This window comes from Vespa velutina, chromosome 2 (assembly GCF_912470025.1).
Source record: "Vespa velutina chromosome 2, iVesVel2.1, whole genome shotgun sequence".
NCBI classification, from domain to species: domain Eukaryota; kingdom Metazoa; phylum Arthropoda; class Insecta; order Hymenoptera; family Vespidae; genus Vespa; species Vespa velutina.
Genome location: NC_062189.1, coordinates 12,974,281 through 12,988,656, shown reverse-complemented (window position 1 = coordinate 12,988,656; position 14,376 = coordinate 12,974,281). Strand labels below are relative to the sequence as shown.

Below are 14,376 nucleotides of genomic sequence, written 5' to 3'. Positions count from 1 at the left end.
TTTCTAAAATGGTGTATTTATAATATATGTACAATATGTTAAATACAAAGTCATTTCTAATTTATATTATAAAAACGATTTTATTACAACTGAATCTATCTTAATGGACGTTACGAATCTGTTTACATGATTTATATATTAAATATGATCATTTGGGCTTTCAGATTAAATCTTGGCCTTTATTATTGATTATAGACCTTAGGAACTAGATCAACTTAATGATATTACCGAAAATACATATATCAGTCTAGTTGTGTACAAGTATTCATTCTTCTATCAAATTACCTTTAATCAATTATATTTCTATTTTCTCCTTTCCTATTTTCTACATTGACCTTTCATGAGCTTCACTTCAATGAGTTTATTTTTTTTTGCTGGCTTATTCATATATAAATTAGTATTAAAATTATATAATTATATCATAACGGACCTCCATGTAAGGTTATATTATGATCTAAATAATCACAATGTATTGGACATAAATGATAAGACACAGCACTTGCATGACCAGACCTTCCAAATATCATATCTACTCCCTGTTCCCATTGATCCTTAACAGGGTCATAAATTTCAACAATCTTTAAAAATGATGATCCATCATAACCTCCTAAAAAATAAACATTCCTATATTTAAATATTCATTTGTAAGAAAATATTTATTCAGAATTTTGAGTAATATCATAATCACAATAACACATACCCATTGCATATAATTTTCCATCAAGAACTGTAACACTTAATGCACTGCGTGCTATAGAAACATTACTAACATAGTCCCATACATCTCGTTCTGTATCATATCTTTCAACTGACTTTAATTGACACGATCCATCATATCCACCTATCACATATATATACTGGCCTAAACTAGCAACTCCTGCTCCTGAACGACTACATTTCATAGGTGAAACCATTGTCCATTCATCATTTTCAGGATGATAGCATTCTACAGAATTAAGTCTATTCTTTCCATCAAAGCCACCAATCGCATAAAGTAATCTGTTATTATAAATTAGGATTTTATATAAATTTCTAGGATTTTATAATATTAGATAACTTAAGATATTATTACCTATTAACAACTGCTACACCAACACCTAATCTTTTGACATGCATAGGCTTTACATTACTCCAAATATCTTGATCAGGATCATAACACTCTACACTATTATGATATTCTGCACCAGCACTGCCACCTACCGCATATAATAATCCATCCATTACAGCAACTCCAAGCCGATTTCTTGGAACTGACATTGGACTACAAGTTCTCCATTGATCTGTCAATGGGTTGTATCGATCTACCCAGTCACAGTCATATCTAAAATTTACCCCATCTTCTTGAAATTCATGTACCATTCATTCTTGTCATTTTAAAAATCAATAAATTTCTTTATTTCTTTATATTGAATTACTAACCTGGTTTCAGGCGTATTATTCCTACCACCAACAGCATAAAACATGCCTTTTAAAAATGCTCCTCCTAAACCAGAACGTGGAAATATGAGTTTTGCATGTGTGGTCCATGTCTTATCATCTGCATTATATCCTTCTAAAACATCTAAAGAATGTTGTAAAAATCCACCTGCTATATAAATTACCCTTGGTGTATTGGGTGTTCTTTCTTTCACTACTGGTTTCTTATGAAGTGTCAAGTCTTTAAATATTTGAGCAAGATATTCACGACATGCAGGCACTTTCTTCAGAACATCACAATTTTTCATTTGATCACGTAAAAAATTTGGTGTAAGATATTGACAACGTACGGCTTGTAATATATGCTCCATTTTAGGACCTCTTGCTTCTTCATTATATTTCACCCATTTTAAAACTGCGTTATAAACTTCTCTTTCTTCTTGGACATTGAGTTCATCTTTTCGTACCAATGATACTAATTGCATGGCAGAAAGTTGTAAGAACTCTTCTTCTTGACATATCTGGTTAAAATGTTGTACGATAAATTGGTTTGCTTTGTGATATAAGTTTTGACAACCATGCTGTTCTGCAAAATTTGCAATTCCAATTGCATTTGTAGGATCCAACTGTCTTTCCAAAAATACAGAACATGCATCTATTACATTACTAACCTACATAATATATATACGTTTATATAATTAGATGATATTATTAATTCAATTATTCATAGATTCACAATAATATTATCTTTACTTGAAACATTGTAGCAGCAGATAATAAAGAACACACAGTTATTTCTGTTACACTTATTTGACCAGTATACATAAAACACATTAAGCGAGCCATGGCGGTTGGACAAACTCCTTGAAGCTTTACCCTTGTCATTTCACTTTCTTTTAATCCACCAGTAAACATTGCCTGTTAAAATTAATAAGCAAAGTTACTATGATTTATATATACATGACAAGAATACAGATTTATTAAGATTCCTACCTTAAAATATGGACTGGCAGCAGCTAAAATAACCTTGTGAGCATGAAATAATTCTGTTCCTACTTCAAGTATGACATCAGTAAGCATATGATGACTTCTCATCATAAACATCATTTTCATAGCATCTTTAAGGTAATTGGTCATGTAAAATGTCATGTCTCCAAGATCTGCATGTGTAGATGGATTGTTAGAATTGTCACAGACACTTTCTTTTTCAGTTTGCATCGTTGATCCTAATCCATGTTTTTCACAAGTTTCTTTTTTCTGCTGATAATTTTCCTCTCCATCCATTAAAATTATAATCTATGATTAAATTAGAATGTTAATAAAATATTCTACAACTTGATATTAAAATAATTACAACAAATAAATTTCCATAAATTATATTACTATCTTCAAAAAAAAAACAGCGAATATGTGTGTATGTATGTGTCGACATTAACGAAAAATCATAAGCAGTAGCGTACTTTTCTCGTCCTTCAAATTTTGTTATATGTTTTTAAGCGATTTTTGTATTACAATTATTTATATAGAGATTTGTATCTTTAATGTAAAATTATAATAGAGAAAAAATTTTAAATACTAAAGTGGAAAAATGTTCGTACATTTACTGTATACATTCGCGGTTATTTAAATGTGCAATTGAAAAAATATTGCTTGACGTATTAGATACAGATTTGAAAAAGGCATTAATAAAGAGAACAACGATAGTAGAACAAGATAGAATGGATTCACTTTTTTATTTCTTTTATTCCATTAACAAGACAATGTCTTATTTATTCGATTGAAATGTAAACATCGGCTAATATTTAATATAATACACGATTACTTTTTCTAACGGAGGCTGCTTTTCTAAAAAATACCGAACATATATTACGCGCGTTTGCAGTACTTCAAAGACTTACCAGGAAGTCTTATGTCTCAGAATAATCTTTGAGAATCAGGATAGTATTCGTTGAAAAGATCGAAATAAGCTATCATAGACATACGGAAAGGCGTTAGACATCAAACATATTTCGATCGGTCAGCAACGACTGATTGTATCGATGGTCGTATACGATGACGCAGGGATTAGACAACGTCGCGATCAGTCGCGATAGATGCGATGTCACTGAATGTGTCTGTCGTTTCAGATGTAGTATTTCCATGCGCACGTGTTACGGTGCGACGGATTTCGATCTCTCGCGATTGCGCTTCGTTACAGTTAAAACTTACAAATCTCTCTTTCTCTCTTACTTCTTAAAAAGCAGCGTCAGCGAGCATCGTTAAATGTCACGCACTACTTGGTTGTACTCATAGCTCCCGCCACTGTTTGTAAGAGCGTAAGAATATATGAAAGAAGCGCAATGGCATCGCGCAATTGTGCTTGTTCTTACAAATCACGTAGCAATCTTTCTCCCCTCCTTTTTTATTTACGAATAAGATAACTCCGTACTAATCTTGTGAAGATTTAAATTGTGTATTGATATATTATTATATTATAAATGAAAATAAACAATATTATCATCTTGATTGAATTTCTAACAAATACATAAATATAAGATAAATACAACTTATTTTTTTCGTTTTTTTTTTCAAAACAACAAGCTTTCATTGAATTCTTTTATCCAATAACGAAACAAAACGATTTCATTCCTCTTCCCTTTCTTTGATCTTTGTAACTTAATGCGCGGTCAAAAGTCGACCATGAGAAGTTGAGCATGACATCGTGACGACTCTCACGGTGACTTGCAAAATTACTTTTCCGTTTATATCGATAGCATATAAATCAACGTGTACAGTATAGAACTAATGTAATAGCTTCTTCACATTTTTTTCTCTTTTATTTGTATTTGTCTTATATTCTCATTTGGAACCCAACTTATATCGTTAGATCGCATTAATATCTTCATTAAGAGAGTAGACATCGCTAGACATATATCAAGTGGTCTTTTTCTTAAAAAGTTTATTTTTCGTAAGGTTTTTCTTTTTCTTTTTTTTTTTTGTGTTCTACAATACTTTTGAACAAATCAATTATATTTACATTACGATACTCGGTTAATATTAAGCCATTCTTATATTTATTTAAATGTTACATTATATTGGAAGGGCATTGAAAAATAATATTTTCAGACAATATATTTATTCTTTAATAATATGGAGTTCTCGTCAACAATAACAGCGTTGTAATAAGTAGTAGTGTAATGTTAGTAGTAGTAGTATTAGTATTTTAGTGGTAGTAGTAATATAATAGTAGGCGTAACAAGAGAGACGAGGTAGGTTTTACTCGGAACTTAATCTAACAGAGTACGCCAACAAGTCAAATGCGATAAGAGGAACTTCATGCCATTCAATGTATCTTGCCAGTCATTTCTTTTTTAATAAATTGGCAGGTATCTTTAGCATTAGCAATCGATTTATTATTTTTTCTTCTTTTATTTTTAATCGTTTATATTCGAAGTTTATTATTAAATATATATTTAAATATATTTTGTTATTTCAACAAAAATTTATAAAATCCCAAATAAAACGTGAAGACCAAAAATCATAAAACTTTCTAAAATGACAGATACATTGCACAGCAAACTTATGTATTACGATTTTTTTAGGCTTTAATCAATTTTATAACACGACTTTAAGAAAGAATCAGATTGAATCGTAAATGATATCGTAAATTATCTTTAACTTAATAAGTATAACATTACGAATAATATCCGAAAATAATATTAGGATTTTTATCTGTAAGATAAGATTTACAATATTAAACGTAAAATTACTACGCTCTAATACAATGTTGTAATCAGTTTTATCGATTGGAAACACATAGTTTGTCATTTGTAATGTATTAAATAGAAAAAACCAAAAAGGAATTTCACTAATTTATTTAATGTGATGTTTCAAGTGTAATTATGATATTGTGAAAACATAATTTCGAATTGAAAAATTTCATTCATTTAGTTATAACAATCACATGTGTTTCCCGCTTTATTATTTGATACTCATATCATCCATTCGTTACATAATATTGATTGATAATTATCATTTGGCAAGATTTTAAAAACAATTTGAACATGCTTAAAAATGTGGCAGTGCGTCGTAGAATATAACAATCTTATTGCCATTTATGAGTGAATGGATATAATACCACAATTATTAGAGATACAGTTATAATATCCTCAATATCGCCTACTCATGCTGGCGTAGTTCTTCAACTGTTACATATATATGTGCGACACGTGCGTTCGGGATAATCCCGCATAAATAGATATATTTATTTTTTGTCTACAATTACTGAATTTTATTTTTCATTCTGATGTCTTAATATTTTATCTATTATCTCCATTTATTAATCCTATTTAGAGTTTGCCGAATAATAGATAATACAACAATAGATAAAGTTTAACTTGTACTCGTTTTTTTTTTATTTTTTTGCAGAATAGCTTATGAGACATGAAATTACAGGGAGGAAGACAAAGATAGATACAAGACTAAATAAATATTGTAAAAAGAAAAAAAAATTCTGTAGGGTATGTTTGTAAGACCGTACTTTCACTTTTGTACATTAAATAGGCCGACCTTCGAATATTATACATATCAACTGCATTCCTGCCAATTAATTATAAATCCTACAATTTATCGATAAAAAATATCAATCAAATAGGTACTTGTCACTCTTATCTCTGCAATATTTTCGAAATTAAAAATGTCTTGTTGGCGCACAAAGATAGGGAGAATTCGGTTTAAAATTTAGTGCGATTGCGAGTTTGTTTAATTAGCAGGTAAAAGATGTATGCATATATTATGTGTTATACACAATATCTATTATGAATAAATAAATAAAAAAACATTTAATCGCATATCGCGCTAAATCGTGTCTAGAATCCTCTTATAAATCAAGTATAGCTAAAATTAATAAATCTATTTTTGATTTTTTAGGCTTGGGTGGCTCAAAATTGACACCCTATATTTTTTTGATCGCTCATAATTGGGTTAAATACTATATAAATATTATATATTTGGAGTAATTCAATTTAGTTGGTAGATATTTTTTCTGAAATTTCTATTTTGGGAAGCACTGAAAAATTAAGTTCCTTATCATTTCTTAGGATAAAGAAATTTCATTACCATTAATTACAATATGAACAAAATAAACGCTTTATAATAATGTCCAGAGGATCTTAGATGAATATATTATGTGAACAATAAATAATGCGATCAATTAGAACATACTTTCATTCATTCCAGTCGTGTATTATTAACATGCAATTAAATAAAAATATACAACAGTTGTACACGACTACTACCAAATATCTAATGATAAAAGTTAAGGTGCAATTTCGTTTAACACCAGCCATTTCTTTTATCCATTCATTAAAATTCGTGCATCATACAATCGTAATAACTTACAATTAAAAATTTTCAGAATTTAATTAGTTCTAATATAACATCTAATTGAGAACTTTTAAACTAAATATCTATTTTCATATATTTAGTAATGGAGTATTTAAATTTCATATTATTTAGGTAAAGTATTGGGCGGATACGACTACTCCTAAGGCCTCGCTTATGAATCTTTTAAAATTAATTTTTTAATTTAATTTCGTATATACGCTCTATAGATCTAACAATAAGTTAAAATATTGAAGCAAACAAATTTATCTCCTTTATTTGATTCAAAAGATATCTACATAAGGATAATGTTCACACATTAGTGTGTAATAGTTTCTCAATTCCAATTACATTTCATGTACAATTCCTGTAGAGAAGAACATATTGGTACATATATCAGTGGTAATAGAAATAATAGATGCATATTCAAATAAAATATAACAAAAAATTACGATCATCATAGCACAGATACTTTTTTACAATAGATAATAAGTACTGATTATATTAGACATAAGTCTTAATATATATATATATATATATATATATATATATAACATAACTGTATGAAAGAGAATTTTTAATATACTTATATTTTCACACAACATAGTTTATATTGCAAATATATATTTTGGTCCTCATATTATGTAATACATATATATCCTAATCTACATCATAATAAATTAATATCAACTTTATTTTTTATATAAATGCATAATATCTCAAATTAGTAATAATTTATCATATTAGTAATGTATCATATTAGTAATAATTTACAACAGAATTTACATATATAAGCAAAATAAAAAAAAAAATTAACTAAGAATAACATATACAATATGTGTCATCGTATTATTAAAAATCATTAACTTATATCATTTTTTTGAACTGGAATAAGTTCTTTAAAAAGTCACTGTGCTAGTTGACTATAAATTATATCTTATTTCATTTTTATTATCAGATTTATGTTGACACATGTACCAATAGAACTTCTCTTTTTTAAATAAATATTATGCATTCTTCTAATACTCCATCAAAACATATATAATAAGTATATGACTCGTTGCAACAAACACTTAACAATATTTCTTTATAGTATTAATCTACTTATTAGTTGCATTGCTACCTTCTCAAAATTAGAATAAATTTCTAGTGAAAATTTCTTGATCTTAAAATCTTTGGTGTAATGATTTCTTAGATATTTAATTTTTACGAACAATGTGATGATTGTATGATTAATTAAAGTCTCATTAGCCCTTGATTTTTATAATCAACAAGCGCAATGATTGTAAGATTGATCATATATTTTAGTAAGTGGTCATTCTACGCCGGCAGTCCATTAAGTGAGTCTCTCTTTTCTTCAATCACAAGAATTATTAAGGTGGCAGTATGCAATCCAATTCAGCAAAATTCAATGGGACAGTGTTTCTCAACTTTTATAAATGTTTATTATTAATCTAGAAATTTGTGAGTTATTCCAATAAAATTGAAATTATATGATAACTTCTGCACGATTTTATTCTAAGATTAAATATGCTGTATTAAAACCATATAATTTTTATCGTCATATATTATTTATTAATAATATTATTGGAATTATGATTACTATATCACTACTGAATAAAATTTTGTTTCTTTTTATATCGCCACTGTACATGGAATGTTAGTTGAGAAATACTGTAAAGCACAATATCTAATACCATTGCAATTAAAAGAGAGACTCAACCAGGGTGACGGTTAATGTAGAGTTAAAATGCCAACAAGAAAATATTTTAATGTTTGTGTACATACTACTTATTAAGACGTTTCTACTCAAGTTTATAGCACTTTTTATCAGTTATATCTTATATTATCAATGTACATAACAAGGTATAGACAAACAAAGAAATTTCTTTGTTTGCAAATTTTGCTTTGTTATGTGACTCCTGACACGGCCTACTTTTTAGTCCTCCTGTAAACTGGCAGATTCTTCTATAAATTGACCTATAAATCTGATATTGCTTAAATCAATCAATGCCCCTCAGAGGCAACGATCTTCAAAGCTTGGTGCTTTCAAAATCTCTTACCATTAAATTTCAATCTATCAAGGAGGATGTAAATCGCGGTGATGAGCTCTGGCACTTAAAATCGCTTTCAGTTCTGATTCAAGTTGTTTTTTGGTTCGTTCGCTTACCGATCGACCGCCCACTATAGGTTGAGCAATTAATCTTGGCGACGGTAGATCTACCATTAGTTTGCCACTATCTCGATTTTCATGACTTCTGGCGCGGCGTATAGGTTTCTTAATAGGTAAAATTTCTTCCTGATCTTTATTATCATCTTCTGGACATTCAACAGATAGCGTTGTTTCCTGATTTAATGTGTATGTTGAACCACCACTAATAGCTTCTGATGATCTTGTTACATCCACAGTTCCAGAACCCCATTCACGAGATAATTTACGTCCTATAGCAGATGTTAATTCGCTATTTGGCGATAACAATGCAGCACCTTTTGAGGTATGATGAGTAGATGAATGAGGTGGTCTCAGAGTAGCAAATACTGGAAAAGATTGACCCCGTTTTGCTGGACTTCGAGAATACTTTGGCGTTGGTATTCCACCTGCAGATTCACCTTTCATAGAAGGAGTACCACCACTGGCTGAGTCACTTTTCGTTGACATCAAAGGTCTTAATGTTGCACTACCACCAAAATGAGATCCAAGGTGTGGTGGTGGAGAACCACCGTCACCATGGCTTAATCTACGACCTACAGTTTCCAACGGACTTCTAGCTCTGAGATTAGTGCTACTGAGAGTAAATTCCCTTGGTTTCATCATCGTTTCAAGGTTGACAGGAGATAACCCAAGCTGAGAACTATACAGATTAGTAGAACTTCTACTTTTTTCTGATCTTCTAGGGCTATGCATCAATGGACTTTTACTTCTACTTCTTTCTTTTCCTTTTGTTACTTTTTCTTCTTTTACTATTTTTACTGTTTCTGGTTCTTCGTGTACAATTTCTATTTTTTCTTCTTGTTGTACTCTATTTAAAAAAAGAAAGAAAGAACATTAAAATTAGTCCACATTACTAATTTAGTCAACTACAAGTAGATTAAATACCTTCGTATTTCTTGTATCATTTCAAAGAACTGAGCCTTACTTTTACGTCGTCTACGTTGTTCATGTTCCTTCTGAAACAGGGATACTTAGTAGATACATAGAAACAAAACAAAAGTTTTTATAAAAGTGAGAACTTACTCGTTTCACACTTTTTTGAAAAAGAGAAGCAATTTGTCCTTGTCTAACAGTATGTACTAATTCTCTTGCAGCGTGATGTGGGGAAACCAACTCTACACAATTAATAAATCTGTACAGTTTTTGCGAAAAAAACATTACGTTACGACTACGCCAAATAGAATCTTCTGATCTATGCCTTAGCCTTGGTAATGTATATTTATAGAATAGATGCTCTCCAGCAAGAATAATAGCTCCTAATACAACACCCATTCCCAGAAGACAAAACACACCAGCTACAGAAGCCACGCCTAATGGTCGAGGCTGGCCACCTTGTTCAGGTTCTAGGCCTGTATCCATACCTTCCCGACCATGAATGCAAGGTAGTCCACCATACCTATAAATTTATCAAATATAGATAGAATCTCAATCCTTCTATTATAATTAATATTATAGTAAATTTTAATAAATACCATTTTTCTTGTAAAATATCTAATAATCCATTGCTAGTATAATTTGCTATAACTTTTGAAATGCTTTCCTTAAGAGGATGACCCTTTGTAAGGGCAACAGCATATGTATCTTCATTAATAGTGTCACCAATTTTTTGCAAACGACAACCATCGTCAGTTGCACGATAATAATCTAAAATAGGTGTGTCTGCAATGAGTATATCTAAACTATCATTCCTTAATCTTTCAACACCTTCAGCAACATCTGATAATGAATAACGCGCCATATGTGACCATAGTTGAGGATTTGCTCTCTGTACATAATATTCAGCCGCAGATGCTCTTGGTGCACCCACTCTTTGTGATAACAACTGTAATTATAAAATATATACTTATATATTTTAATATATACTTTTTTCTATAAAGGATTAAACTTCATAACTTAGAAGACATCTTTGCAATTGTACAAATTATTCTATATACTCACACTTTTATCATGATAATTGCTGACCGCAGAATGAAAAAAAAGGCCTGCGATAAGAGCAGCTATATTAGCTGTATATGAAGCTACAAAGATGACAGAAAATCCTCCCCAAATATTGATCAAAAACTTATTAGGCCACGATTTTGGAGCTTTGAAAGCTACCAGATGACCACATAAAAGTCCCCACATTACCCAAAGAGCAGAAGCTATTGAAAAATTTTTACTTCGTTGTCTACCCCATGGATTAAGACCAAATGGACTAAACCACTCATACAGTGCTACTGCTATTGCAGTCAAGTTTAATGAAGTGAATACGGCAATCCATAATTCTGTACTAAATGGAAAAAGGAATGCAAATAAGGGTATCTCTGATTTTAATTTTGGGGCTGTAAGAAAACTAACTCCACTAAAAAAATACGGTGTAGTAAAATCTACTGCTTCTGCTCTATGAGCAGATACACTCATTGCTGCGAAAGCCAATTGTGCACGTCCAGAAACTAATTCTCCCATTATACCATTCCATGTACCACTTCTGCCATTCCTTTTTCCAAACAAACCATCTTGAGCAACATACAAATCAAAACGAAATCCCAATTCACGTGCGACTAAGGACATCAAATCTATGCTTAATCCATAACAACACATAATGGTGTTTCCATGACGACAAATTAATCCTCTTAAACAAAGTCCTTCTTGTAACTTCGTAGCCATTGTAAACGGCGATGCTAATGCAGTTACTATGCGGTATACTGGCATTCCAATACTTTCTCCACCTTGTTCAAGGTAGGCTGGAACAATACCACCACCTGGCCAAATTATTGTATCAAGACGAACTTCTTTTCCTCCTTTGATAGTACCCACTTTGGTCCATCTATACAAAAATTTTAATTTTAGACAAGCATTAAAATGTTAATTAAGAAAGTATATTATAAACCTTAATTGAGTCTTATTTCCAGGATATCTCACTGCTTGCAAATTTAATAACTGAAATTCTGCCTTATCTTTAGAGATTTGACCCATCGACTTTCTTAATTTATGTGTTAATATCCTAGAAAAATTTTCTCTTACTTCATTTGTTAAAAATTTAGCATTTGGTTGTGGAAAACATTCTGGGATAAAATGTTCTTTTAATTGAGATTCTCTAAGACGATTCATCTTTGGTTTTGTGTCAGAAAGTGTTTCATCCAATGCCTGTGATGTTTCTCTTAATATTCTAGATAATATGGTATCACCATTCATTATTCTTATACTGGAAGGTCTTAAGGCAAGCATTCCAACTGGCATGAAACTTTTAGAATTTAACTCCTTATCCATTATTCTAACTTCTTCGTCATCAAAATTAAATGTTTTTTCTTCCCGTTTGGTTATGGTCCTCTCATTTTGCCATTTATATTCTTGCAATCTATGTATATCATTCGTTAAGCTTGGTAAAGAATTTAAAGGTAACTGATTTTCTGGTATAAGATTTACATTGCGCTCTAAGTTCTCTAATGGAGAAGAATTTCCATTCGTTGCTATTGATGCTCTTGAACTATGAACGATATGTGAACTAATTATATTTGGTTCATTAGGTCTTAATTCTGCTCTAAGATCTAACCAGAGCCATAAAAATCTTCCTGAAAGCATTTCAAATTTACTAGCCACTGTAAGTATTCTTCTTGCGTTGTTTAAGTCACAACCCATCACTACGATTCCACCAGTACCCCCTTCAGCAGCTACTCTTCTTAATCTCATTATCAAGGTTTTGTCATTCGTTGGAAGATGAATGATTACTCTAGGTGTTAATACTGGTTGATTTGTTTGAAGAAGGTGAGATACAGGAAGCAAAGTTGTATCAATCAATAGTGTAAATGCATGCCAATTAGCTCTGTGCATTAATGCAGCAGTTGCTGCACCAACTTCTTTAGAACTAGAACCTATACGACTTTCAAAAGAACCATAATTACCCTATAATAAAATACAAAATAAATATACATTCTTATTGCTTAATGCATGAAATTTAAATAATAGAGAATTGCTAACCTGACGAAGAAAATCACGATGAGCAAATGGTAACCATAAAGCTGGAAGATTCAAGGCAGTAGCAGCTGTAACAAGGAATCTAGCTGCTGAACCTCCACCTATTATAAGACTCAACACTGTTTTCCCACCTTCGATGTCTGTGCAAAACTTATTTAATAATGACAAAGAATATGATAAAGAATCTGTCAATGGTGTAATTCTTGCTTCAATATAAGATACTTCCATATCTGTCTGAGATGATGATTCTAATCTGGCTTCTTCCCATGATCTTTGAAAGTCCATCTTATAGAGAGTTTGTGGTTGAGTTAGACATACCACTATACGCCATGATGAATAAGATGTTTTCAATCGAGCCTTTACAGCTCTGATAGATTTAGTGGCATCTACTTTATTAAATATTAACAAACTTGTTGAAAATCCCAAGAAAAGGAAAAATGCAATTCTTAAAGCTGATCCAGACATCTTCCTCGAGTGTTTTTTTTCCGTATATTTGGTTTCTTAATTTTTTTGATTCACATTATTAAAAGGAGGCTCTAATCTATGGATATAAAATTGATTATTAATAAATATATTTATAACATTTCTTTTCTGTAATATACTGTAGTATTATTTATATTAGAGAATATATATTTGATATTAATATATAATTTATAATTAAAGTTCATTAAAAAATTTAGTATTAATTATGAAAAAAGTAAGTGAAAATAACATTTAAGTAAGTTAGTAAATTAGTAAGTTAGTAACAATAGTAAGTGAAATTAATATTAGAATATGCTTCTAAATTAAATTTTTTAGATAAAATTTGATTTTATACTTAAATTTATTTAAATAATATAAAATCATTAATTTTACATCGTACAGAAAAATAAGATTTCTTGATCTATATATTTCGTTACTTAACGAATAATAATTTAACGATCATAATCAAAGATACTTTACCTTTCAGGAGGAAGATTTGTATCCGTTTTTGGTGGAGGTTTTAGGAGTACACGAAGATTGTTTCGTAAACGCCTCATAATAATTATTAATTAACTATATTTGCATCAAACGTCATAAAAGAATCTCAATTGGTCAGTATGGAAGACAGGAACCGTCACTTTTTCTTTTCCAGATATTCTACCCTGTGCGTATCAGCCATTTTCAAGTAGCCCCTCCCTTTAAATTGCGACCCTATAGCGCACGCAAGCACTTCTACACACCCCTCTAGTGTACATGTACTATAATAGATATGTATAGATCAATTTATTATGTGATGTTACATTCTTTTGATAAAAATCTTTATCAATAATATAATTTTTTATATAGGATAATAATGATATTTAATATCACTAAATTAATAAAATTAATGAAAGTTACTTTACTACAATTAAACTTAAAATAATGAAAAGGGACAGTTAAAGAATATTGTTATTTATCTTTGTAGTTAAAGT

General features: G+C 30.3%; 2 protein-coding genes across 8 annotated transcripts; both read right to left on the bottom strand.

Moving 5' to 3' along the window:
* Positions 1 to 158: 158 nt before the first annotated feature.
* LOC124946713 (kelch-like ECH-associated protein 1) lies at positions 159 to 4,042 on the bottom strand. Of its 4 annotated transcripts, none has more exons than XM_047487823.1 (7): positions 3,625 to 3,999; positions 2,410 to 2,712; positions 2,170 to 2,334; positions 1,420 to 2,087; positions 1,073 to 1,321; positions 701 to 999; positions 159 to 607 (listed from the first exon to the last, which is right to left on the bottom strand). In XM_047487823.1, the coding sequence occupies exons 2-7, from the start codon at positions 2,698 to 2,700 to the stop codon at positions 420 to 422; spliced, it is 1,860 nt and encodes a 619-aa protein (XP_047343779.1). In that variant the 5' UTR covers positions 2,701 to 2,712; positions 3,625 to 3,999; the 3' UTR covers positions 159 to 419. The 4 variants fall into 4 exon arrangements, with proteins under 4 accessions (XP_047343779.1, XP_047343778.1, XP_047343777.1 ...); XM_047487822.1 differs by having other exon boundaries at positions 3,646 to 3,999; XM_047487821.1 differs by having other exon boundaries at positions 3,315 to 3,995.
* Positions 4,043 to 7,536: 3,494 nt separating this feature from the next.
* Positions 7,537 to 14,219, bottom strand: LOC124946711. Of its 4 annotated transcripts, XM_047487814.1 has the most exons (9): positions 13,886 to 14,218; positions 12,947 to 13,484; positions 11,859 to 12,871; positions 10,928 to 11,795; positions 10,462 to 10,811; positions 10,013 to 10,385; positions 9,875 to 9,945; positions 8,841 to 9,797; positions 7,537 to 8,765 (listed from the first exon to the last, which is right to left on the bottom strand). In XM_047487814.1, the coding sequence occupies exons 2-8, from the start codon at positions 13,406 to 13,408 to the stop codon at positions 8,858 to 8,860; spliced, it is 4,077 nt and encodes a 1,358-aa protein (XP_047343770.1). In that variant the 5' UTR covers positions 13,409 to 13,484; positions 13,886 to 14,218; the 3' UTR covers positions 7,537 to 8,765; positions 8,841 to 8,857. The 4 variants fall into 4 exon arrangements, with proteins under 4 accessions (XP_047343770.1, XP_047343771.1, XP_047343769.1 ...); XM_047487815.1 differs by having other exon boundaries at positions 7,537 to 9,797; positions 9,875 to 9,942; positions 13,886 to 14,219; XM_047487813.1 differs by having other exon boundaries at positions 7,537 to 9,797; positions 13,886 to 14,216.
* Between the last annotated feature and the right edge of the window lie 157 nt (positions 14,220 to 14,376).

Bases quoted from the DNA above. Each gene is read 5' to 3' on its own strand.
- LOC124946713 (XM_047487823.1), bottom strand. From the start codon at position 2,700: ATGGATGGAGAGGAAAATTATCAGCAGAAAAAAGAAACTTGTGAAAAA. The intron at 2,088-2,169 runs GTAAAGATAATA...TATATTATGTAG, and splicing joins CTGCTGCTACAATGTTTCAA to GTTAGTAATGTAATAGATGC. The intron at 1,000-1,072 runs GTAATAATATCT...TTATAATAACAG, and splicing joins GGTGTAGCAGTTGTTAATAG to ATTACTTTATGCGATTGGTG.
- LOC124946711 (XM_047487814.1), bottom strand. From the start codon at position 13,408: ATGTCTGGATCAGCTTTAAGAATTGCATTTTTCCTTTTCTTGGGATTT. The intron at 12,872-12,946 runs GTTAGCAATTCT...ATTTTATTATAG, and splicing joins ATCGTGATTTTCTTCGTCAG to GGTAATTATGGTTCTTTTGA. The intron at 10,386-10,461 runs GTATTTATTAAA...ATAAATTTATAG, and splicing joins GATATTTTACAAGAAAAATG to GTATGGTGGACTACCTTGCA.